General features: G+C 43.8%; 2 protein-coding genes across 2 annotated transcripts in view; both read right to left on the minus strand.

Moving 5' to 3' along the window:
* The window catches only part of cacng2a (calcium channel, voltage-dependent, gamma subunit 2a), a gene marked incomplete at its 5' end in the record, with an annotated part of 52,594 nt that extends 46,676 nt beyond the window's left edge, over nucleotides 1–5,918 (minus strand). The window contains one exon of the mRNA XM_079281523.1: nucleotides 5,693–5,918. Coding sequence (XP_079137649.1) covers nucleotides 5,693–5,918 — 226 coding nt within the window. The remainder of the gene's footprint in view (nucleotides 1–5,692) is intronic.
* The window catches only part of rpl27 (ribosomal protein L27), a 106,671-nt gene that overhangs the window by 91,437 nt on the left and 4,424 nt on the right, over nucleotides 1–10,810 (minus strand). The gene's annotated exons all lie outside the window — the stretch shown is intronic.

Genomic DNA, 10,810 nt, shown 5'->3' on the forward strand with positions numbered 1-10,810 from the left:
GGGACTAACTGTAATCCGGCCCATGCAGCTGGTTGTACAGTGGATCGTGTGTCATAATACAATGTAATGCCACTTTAAGGCCGGGACATTAGCCTGGGTGGGCATGCTCCAGCTGGGTAATCCTGATCTGATTGGACTATGAGACTAATCCCGCTCTTCTCTGCTGCTCTGCTATCTGCTTTTATCTCAGGCCTGCCTCTCATCCTGCTGCACACACAAGAATACACAAACACCATGTGTACAAGTACACAACAGCGCACACACACAACATACTCCCACGTGTGTTTTTTCAAATGCATGAACGTACACTACATTGATACTCCCACGAGGTTATACATGAAATCACGAGGCTGTATGTGTGAACTGTGATCTGTGGTAATCGACAGCAGCGGTGGGAGGCCATACACAAGTGTGGTAGCCATTTTAGCTAAAAGAAAAAATAATAATAAAGGAAAGCACATTTTTCTACATAATCTCTGTTGGGTGAAGAACACTTCAGTAATGTAAAAAGATACTTGCCATGGCTATAACTCAAACTAAATCAACAGTCTAAAGGCCTTTGCACACTGAGGGCATTTTCTTTCATGTGATTAATTCACACATCAATATTTTTTTTCCAATTATTATTTGTCATGACGAGCTACTTTCAAACAGAATGCAAACATTATGTGGTGAAAAAGGCAATACTTTCTTTTGTGCGGTTGATTTTTCAGAGCTTACGCAGCGCAAATAAAGGCATCAACCAATCATAATGTTTGTAATGGTCATATTTAAAATGTACACTTTAGTGTACAATAATACGTCGACTCCGTAGTCCGAACCAAAGCAAGATGGCTCCTTTCAACCATTTCCACTCCTTCCATTCTTTCCTTTCACAATAAAAGCCCTGCACATACACACTGCATAGCTGTCAACCAGAGAGAACTCAAATTCACTTTTTCATGAAAGGAAACTCACATCACTATGACGCAACGTTTAATCACGACGAGCTCCAAATCCACTAAACCAGCTTGAAAATTAAGAAATGAGAACATGAGAGTCGAAAGTTAAGAAATTCTGAAATTCTGCATGGTAGTCGTCTGTGGAGCGCAGTCGTAAAGTTGTCGGACCGTGGTCGGAGCTGGCCGATGCTACGCTTTGATTGGCCAGGCTGCGTCTGAGGGACTTGGGGAACGGGTTGCCAACTGGCAACTCTTACTGTGGAGCCTTGTGTGACGGCCATTCTTCACAATGTTCAGATATTGCAGATTGACGGATTCAGCAGATGGAAATAATCATAACTTGCAGTCCTAAATTATTGCAAAGCTGATATCTCGTGCACTGTGGACATGCGGGAAGTTTTATTGCACATATCGTAGTTTTGGAAAAAGCACATTAAATGATGAACCCTAACAGACAGGTAATAAAAGACATCAGTCACCATGGTGGCCCTCCTTCATCACAGGGTCCACCATTCCTCTCCCACACCTCCTCCCTGACTCGGTCTCTCCCCTCCACCGTGGAGCCTGAGGGCGGCGCTGTGATGAAGATGAATCTGTCAGATTAGCAGCAAACGCAGAGTGCTTCACCCGTCTGAGAGCACAGGGGGCTCAGCGGCTCTTACAGACGTCCCGGATAGGACAGAGGAGTGTTTAATGTCTCACCGGCTCAATCTCTCTCTCTCTGCACCCGCACGTGTTCACTGAACTTCAGATACTGTTTCAAGACTGTAAGTCTAAAATGCACACTTCCAAAAATACTTTACGTCAACAGCAGAAGACCAATAGGTGCAGGTTTTACTTTCAAAGATTGAAAAAGCCAGAGAGCCGTTTTGGCAGTTAATAAAATCTAACTGCTGAAAACATGGAGTCAAACCGTTCTCTGTGTTTGATCAAACTCCCAAACTCATCTAAACCTGTGCTAAGCAGAAAAAGAAAGAGCCAAATTAAATATGTATCTCACATTTTCAGATATTAAGCACGAGATCTAAAGCTGCAACCACCTATTATTTTATACATATATATATATATATATATATATATATATATATATATATGTATACATATATATATATGTTGCAATGATGCAAGTTACAATGATGCACCAGTTGGTAATCTCTGCTGTTCCTAACCCGAACCCACGCCCTGACCCCAAACACTTCTCCAACAGGAGGGAAGCATTAAATGTTTTGTACGCAGCTTTTTCGCGAATGATTATTAGCATTGTAGCTCAGCGAATGTCAACCTCAGTGACACGCAGTGAAATGCTCGCTGGAGCAAGCGGAGGTGGACAACACACAGAAATGTTCAGGGAAGAAGCTGATGCAGATCCATTAAAATATGCTTGAATTGGTCCAGATACCTCACACACACACACACACACACACACACACACACACGCACACACACACACACGCACACACAACCACTTTATTGAAAACCAAACCACAGCCTTGGACCAGATACACAATCCTTTCCAGGACAGAGATTATTTGTGTTTCTCTGACGAGCGAGTGAGCGAAGCAGAGGTGGAGGTGATGAAGCACCCAGTGTGGGTATTCCCATTTTGCTTGTTCACAGGTTCTCCTCTCCAGTAGCTGGTTATACAAACAGAAAGCGTCGCCCACCTGTGTCCACTCTGTGAGCAGGATGTGTGGGCCGGCGCTGCCAAACACACAGTCTGTGTTCTCTGCTGCGATAAGGACGGGGCCGTCGCTGCCTGATCGCCAGTGAGGCTTCGTTTGAGTGGAGCTGGGGGAAAGATGAATGCTAGTCATCTTGGCACTTTGAATCAATTGAGCTGAGCTGCGAACTGAAGCCTAATTAACATCTGAAATGTTAAACTTCACTCCTCCTGACTATCTAGGCTGGGTATGCAGCCTGCTTATCTCTGCCTCTCTGCAGCTGCATCCGCTCGGTACTTTCCTATTTCTCAACCCCAGTGATTTTTGGTTTAAACTACCTATAATTAAATGTACTGGCTTCTTAAGACCCAATTTCCTGTGCAGGAAATAATTTGAATTAGAATTTAAATGAATCTGACCCCAGTAAGTAAATGCCCCCCTTTTTCCCCACTCCCTTGCCTCTTCTGGGGATCGTTCATGAATCACAAATGACAAATCTGGGTTTATTTCCTGCCATTTTGATCTCGGATTCAAAGGGAGAGGCTCGTTTGTGTCGATACAAAAGCATCATACACGCACGCCCCGAGCCAAGAGCGTGGTGTTCTGATCCCGTCTTGACTCTGTGGCGTTTGGTTTGCCAATTAAATAACGGCCCAGCGGAAATAAAGGCCAGCCATTGTTACAATTACACTCCAGCTGTGATCGGACTGTAGGAACAGTTAATACACCAGAGCACGACATCCACATTCAGCGTTCTCTCCGTTATATATCCAGGCAAGAAACACGTTGTGACACCTTCACAAACTTACAAACACATCTGGATCCGTACCGGTGAAACCGCAGCTGTCTGTTGTTGACACCTGAGCCGCTTCTCAGGAACAGCCGAGGTGTAAACCATCAGACGTCGAGGTGATTACTGAGACTACTCTTTTTTTAATGCGGTGCCACTTTGATATTTTAATTTCACTTTTTCTCCTACCTTTGCGTTACAGGTCGCCTCTCATTGACACAAACAGATGGTGGCTCCATGCAAAGCAACTAACTACTGTACTTAAGGACAACAGTGAAGTATTTCCATTTTATGCCCGTTTCTACTTCTACTCCACTAGATTTGGGGTGAAATATGTACTTTTTTGCTGCACTACATTTATTTTGATTTGAAGTTTTTGTATTAAAAATAATGAGCTTATAAAATTAAATTTGAACCATCAAAAAGTTTGTCTTGTCTTGTTTCAAATGTATATGAGTTGTTTGCAGTTTCACGTCAGTAAAGCCAACGGGAGCCATTTCACAGTGTCGCACTGTTTTCACATGGCCATTTTATACATGATCAATGTAAAAATATGGAATATAGGAGCTTAAAATTGGACTTCAAACCAGTTGTTAAGCTTTGAAGAGAAGGCACACAGAGTCGGGCTGCTTATCACAGAAGCCAGAGGAGCATGAAGGCTTTTCAGGATGTCACAGCTAAGAAGATGAGCAGATTTGTAACGCCCTGCGCCCTCACAAGGTTACAGCGCCGCGCTCCAAGTCAGCACCCCAACGCCACCATGACGGCAAGCACGCCGCCGCCGTACGACAGGGTGGGCTCGAGAGGTCGTCTCCGCAAACCTGTGCTCAGGACGTGAGGCAGATTGACATCTAAGGTCAAAGGTGACATGGCGGCGAGCCCCGCTATCGGCGAAGCCGTCAGGCAGGTCAGCAGGCTGCATCTCTACCGCGACTTTCCTTCTTGGGCTTCATTATGAAATGAAACACCCTGTCTAAACCGGTGGCCTTCTGTCACTTCCTCTCTAACTGGTCCCTAATTTAAAGTTCGACCAATCTGTCGGTTTACTAATATATCAGGGCGATGTATGATGAATCTTCCTCCGTAACGACAGCTCCTGAATATGTTGTTATTTCATTATTTCAACTCTAACGTCTGACGAGAGAAACTGTTCCAAAATGGTGTGGGAGGCTTTTATGCAACAGCTTCAGGCTGCAACCATAAACCCGCTTCACCCTGCCTGCAGGAGATGAACACACTAACAGGACTATATTAGTCTGGATTTAGGTGGAGAGTTTTAGTCTTGATGATCCATATCCAAGTTTTTTTTTTGTCTTGTGACCCTTTAAAATGAAGCAGTCTCCCACCGTGTGTCGTTTTAACCAAAAGGGTGATTATCTTGGCGAGTTTGTTTCATTAAAGGAATGAAAGGTTATGTTATGTAATGTGGAACAAAAACATAAATTGTGTGAGCAGAATTATGATTGTTCTTTTCCCCTTGACCCCTTAAAAGGTGTTCCAAAACAGAAACCTGCTTCACCCTGCCTGCAGGAAAGATTTGTATTCGTGTGGATCTAAACCACATTTCTTCTCACCTCGTGAGCCCTAGAAATGAATATATTAGCGCAACCTTCTTTGTCTCACTGTTTCATTGGAGACTTGTAGGAGTCAAAGTATCCAGTCTTCCACAGGAAAAAGGCACAGATTTAAGAAAAATTGCAGCAAAGACACGAATTTAGGTTGCAGAATTAGGCTTTTTCACCAATCCTGTGACCGCTCCGATTTGTCTCAAAAAACCTCTCTGCAAGAGATGAACACCCTAACAGAAATGCATTAGTTTGGATTGAAGTGGAAAGTTTTCGTCCAAGGTTTTCTTGACGTTGCAGACTTTTAAACTGGTCACAGGTTGCATGTGTCAACCAAAGAGGTTTGAAAGAAACTTGAAAGCAAATAAGCCATTTTTTGTAGCAGAATTAGTATTTTGCCCCATTTCTGTCCGTTTAATCAGATTTCCCTTGCAACCCGTTTGAGGGACATCCCAAAACAGAAAGCGTGTACTTATTGCAGTGTACGAGTGTAGACGCAGTCCCATTTGCCCCTCTTCTATCAGTTCTGGCCTTTAACCACCAATTTCAGTGAATCCTTGCTGTGCATTTCATGTTGGAAAACAGAGGCACGTCCTTACACAGTGGCATGAGAGGAACAGAACATCCTAAGAAAACATGTGCTGTGGCCCGTGAACATTAAAGCCCACAAGTGAAACCCTGTTGGGAGAGTTTTTTGTTATGTGTTGGAGAGCATGCAGAGAGTCTTATTCTTACCTTCTAAGCAGCACGTCCTCCAAAGGCCCGAGTGGGTCATCACCTCCTCGTTCTTCTTGCTGGTCTCGTTCTCGCTCATGGACTTGCTCCTGCAGACGCCACGGGAGTACAGCCAGTAGTCCGTGCCGACCGCGATGGTCATGAGGCTGAAGGCCGCGAAGGCTCCCACCGTGGTCAGCAGCATCTGGACTCCGCGGTCGAACAGACCCATGTTTCCGCATTCCATGAAAGGGGGACCCCCTTTCCTCTTGATGTACAGGAAGTAAATATTTGAAAATTTGCGGGACCAAACCAAACCGAAAAAACGGGATATACTCGAGCGGAAGGAGAGGGAAGAAGGACCAGGAGGATGCGGTAGGAACCTTATGGTTGCGTTTGGGTGAGAACCAAAACAAGAGAAAAACTGAGGATGGAGGTTTTTGGGGGGAAAGAGAGGAAGAGGCAGTGATGTCTCCCCTCTCTATTTGTTCTTACTTTTATACACCAGCCCCCCAAAAAATGAGAAATCAGGTATGCAGAGGATGACAGCACCCCAGAAGGCCTCCAGCTGCAGATGTGTGGATAATAACACGGAGCTGTAAAACCCAAATTATGTCCTAAAGCCTATAGTGGCACAGCACAGCCTAAAAACGGAAGTGAGATAAACCAAACTGAGGTTTATTCTCCACAGGCCTTCAAAAGAAGAGGAGAAAAGGTCTGTTTCCTGACTTGTAAAGGTTACAGCTGAGCACAGAGCTGAATTAACATGAGCTCAAACGGAGCATCGAGATGGTTAGGGGGGGGGGGGGGCTCGACAGTAGAACAGTTCAATATGTCTGTTACAGTGAGTTACAGTTACTTTAGTCTGAGGCTATAACAGTTAAAATTCTGAATTATAACTAAACCCGCAGCTACCCTGAGGATTATTTAAAATAGTATTATTCTAATGTCTTTTGGTAGTCAAACGGGGAAGAAGCGAGGCGATAATAAAGTGAGGAGGGAAACGAAGGACGGTCAGGGAAATCTAACATATTAGTGGAAAACAAAAGAGATTAAACAAATGGACGGTTTCGAGTGCCGTCGAGAGGAAATTAACGACAAGATTCTCGACCTATTGTGGGTTAAAAGAAAAAAAATCACGTTGTCTTCTCACAACGGTGGAATGAGGAAATCAAGGCTCAACAAATGAATGAATTAATTAGCAGGCTTTAAAACACACACACACAAAAAAAACAGATAGAAACCGATAAAAATCAAAAAAAGAGAAAAAAAGAAGAAGAAATAAAAAGAAAAGAAATTAACCGCGTATATTTTCCTTTTTCCTAAAATTTTGATCCCCAGTTTCCATATGTAGCCCTATAGCTCTGGGAAGGTTTCCGCCGAAAATGGGGGTCTGCGGTCAGAGGAGGTTCGGTCGTCGACGATCCGGAGAGAGCGGGGAGCATCCAGCAAGGCAAGCCGACCATCACTCGACATAGAGCCGGCAGGAGGAGGACGAGGAGTCTGTGTGGGCGCCGCCGCAGCCGAGGATGCTTCTTCCGTGGATGGAGGAGGATACTGCCGCCACCACCACTTCTGCTGCTGCTGCTTGAATATCCAAATTCACCTTGGCAGTATCACACCCAGGACGGTCCCGGTTGTATAGCCCTTGCGCCATGTAACAGGAAGAAAAATAAGCACTGATGAATGTTGCAATCCCCCCTTGTTTTTTCCCCTCCTCCTCCTCCTCCTCCTCTTGTTCTCCTGTCTCTCCTCGCGGATGCAGGTCTCGGCCGCTTGCAGGAGGAAGAAGAAGAGAAGAAGATATTACACAACCGGGAGAGCGAGCTGCAGATCCACACACACAGAGCTGGTGTTGTCACGATGTCAGCGGTGCTATACGTTCAATACTCTTTTGTCAGATGATGAGTGATGTTAATGTGAAGAAGATGCTCTTAATTCTGCAGGTTAGTTCTTCTTCTTCTTCTTCTTCTTGGTTTTTTAAAAGGCCCACAGTGTGTATATGTATATGTGTTTGTGCTGCAGCGATGGAGGCTCGTTGCTGGAAAGATATTAAAGATTTTTAAATTCCGTTTCAGTGAGTGGAGGGGGCGGTAGGAGGGGGTGTAGCGATGGTGGACTCTCTCTCTCTCTCTCTCTCTCTCTCTCTCTCTCTCTCTCTCTCTCTCTCTCTCTCTCTCTCTCTCTCTCTCTCGCATGTCTTCCCTGAAGTAATCCCACTAAATGTCTGCTTTCCAGCTTCACTTCTTTTTCTTTTTTTACTATGCTCCTGTCATTAATAACTGCGATTTTAGGCAGTTTTTTAGGACATTTAGGATATGAAGGCAGATATGGTGTCATCTTCTAATAAGAGGATTCTCCAGAATTCTACGTAATTAGTGTGCAGTATTTGCACAGTGTGTGCGTGTGTGTGCGTGTGCGTGTGTGTGTGTGTGTGTGGCGCTCCCTCCAGCACTGCTCTTCCAAGGTGGAGTTTGTCGCCCCCTGCTGTTTAAACATCTTTATCACAACTGATCAAATATGAACATCAATCAAAAACAATCACAACTAATCAAACAATATTTAAAGACAGTCAATCTTTCTGCTCTCGTCTGAAAATCTGTTCTCAACTTTAATCTGAGTTTAGGCGTTGCATGTACATTACATTACATGACAGTCATTTAGCAGACGCTTTTATACAAAGCGACTTACAATAAGTGTATTCAACATATAGGTATTCAAGAGAACTAGTCACCAGAAGTCATAAGTGCATCTCCTTTTTTAAACAAGCATCTAAGAGCATAAACCAGAGCAAACGTACAGTGCAAAAACAAAGCAATACGAATACAATAAGTGCAACAAACCAATACGAATACAATAAGTGCTAAGTGGAAGGCTCAGGGTAGTACTTCTTGAAGAGGTGAGTTTTCAGCCTGCGCTGAAAGATGGGCAGCGACTCTGCTTTCCTGACGTCAGTGGGGAGTTCATTCCACCACTGTGGGGCCAGGACAGAAAAAAGCCGTGACCGGGTCGATCGGCCGCTGGATGTACAAGCTGGATGTACAGGCTTGGATGTACAGGCTGGATGTACAAGCTGGATGTACAGGCTGGATGTACAGGCTGGATGTACAGACTGGATGTACAAGCTGGATGTACAGGCTGGATGTACAGGCTGGATGTACAAGCTGGATGTACAAGCTGGATGTACAGGCTTGGATGTACAAGCTGGATGTACAAGCTGGATGTACAGGCTGGATGTACAGGCTGGATGTACAGGCTGGATGTACAAGCTGGATGTACAGGCTGGATGTACAGGCTGGATGTACAGGCTGGATGTACAGGCTGGATGTACAAGCTGTTTAGAAGCCAGCGATGGTCCAGGATGCAATTTACACAATCTCGTGTGGAAATTTGCCTGCATTGAGAGTGTAATATTTTCTGGGCCTTTTTCTAATCTTTGATTCTTTTTAAATGAAATGTTGGATTATTTAGATAGTTACCTAAGTCCATAAAACATGTGAGAAGTTCAGAGGGAAATGTCTCCTCCATTGACGTCTGAAACGTGACAAAAGTTTTGGATCCACTAGTTAAATCTTGAGAAAAGCATTTTATGAGCTTATTATTAGTTTTTACTTGTGTAAAATCTTATAAGTGTCCACTAAGTATAGATGTAAAATAAATGCGATTGAGTAAAAAGTACAAAATTGCCCTTAAAATATGACAAAACATCAAGCATTGAAGTGATGAACACTTTAAAACATCAATAATTAAGTTTATTAATTAATAAACAGTACAGGTCGTACAGTTATAAAATATATATGGTTCTGAAATAGGTCACTCTGCATAAAGAGCACTTTTAAGTCAAATTGTGAATGCATGACTTTTACTTGTTTTTGTTTTATTGCTACTTTTACTTCAATGAAATATCTGAATACTTCTTCCATAAGTGTATATTATTGAATAATGAAGTGTTAATACGTGAGCAGCATCTTAATGGTTATTTAATGTATAACAATACATACAATTTAAATTCTTAATCTGCAAAGGTCAAATAACTGTAGATGAGGTAAATAGTATAATATTTAGTATAAAGTAGCATTAAGCCATATTGTAAAAAACAGCGTTACTTCCACAGTAAACTCTCGTTGAAGCAGAATCTCTCTTGCAGATTCAAACACTTTTTCCCTGAAGAGAGACCTTGAGCTCTGACTAAAGACCTCTCCGATTCTCTGACCCTTTGCACTCATTAAACAATTATTCCTGACAGGCGAGAGAGGGTACGCAAATCAAGTCCCAGGCCCGCACCCACACTGGTCCCACGTGGACTCTTTCTGCCAATCTGACATCAACTCAGCAAGCTGCAAATCCAGGCCTAACCGGGGCCTTGTTCTAGAGCGCCCCTCGAGCAGTGGCTCAGGGAGTGCTTCCAGTAAATTGTCCTCTGGAGTAAAAGAAGAGGGAGGGAGGGAAAGAAAACAGAGGCTCGCTTAAAGGTGGTCGCACTTTGAACGTTCCTATCCTCAGTAATTGAGGCTGATTAGAGGGAGTCTTTGGGTGAGGAGGCCCCCATGGGCCCTCTGGTCTACAGGGTTAAACACAATTCGTCCCTCCAGGAAGACAAATTAGATGCACAGTGAGTTAGAGCGGCTTGCATTAAACCTTTTTTATTTTTTACATAAGATGTTTTTGGTTTTTGCGCTCCTTTTCATTTCCATGTAAAAACAACACAATATTGTTACTATCTGGGTAAAAGGGCTTGTGGCGCATTACACAGATCGGTTATTGAGCCTACACTCATGCATAAGTGGGGTGGACATAATAATAAAAACACATGTGAGTGTTACAATTCAACAGCACCACAAACTACATCCTCCAAACTGATTCATACACAGATGACTCACCAATACAAACTGAACATCATAGCATTTACATCCCGATGCGTCTCTGAGTTCTGCTGTGTTACTCCGTGTTCTTCAGTGTGTTCTGCAGATGTTGTCCCGCTGTCTCGCGTGTCGTGAGAACACTGCCATGTCAGCAGTGTTTCCACTCTGATCCCTCAGTGTCTGCGCTGAGCTGAGAGCAGCTGAGTGAGCGTTTTCACGATGTCCTTCGCCTGCTCCAGCATCCTGCGTTGCCGGAGTAAACCTATTCAGGGCAATT

This window comes from Melanostigma gelatinosum, assembly GCF_949748355.1.
Source record: "Melanostigma gelatinosum genome assembly, chromosome: 13".
In the NCBI taxonomy this organism is placed as follows: Eukaryota; Metazoa; Chordata; class Actinopteri; order Perciformes; family Zoarcidae; genus Melanostigma; species Melanostigma gelatinosum.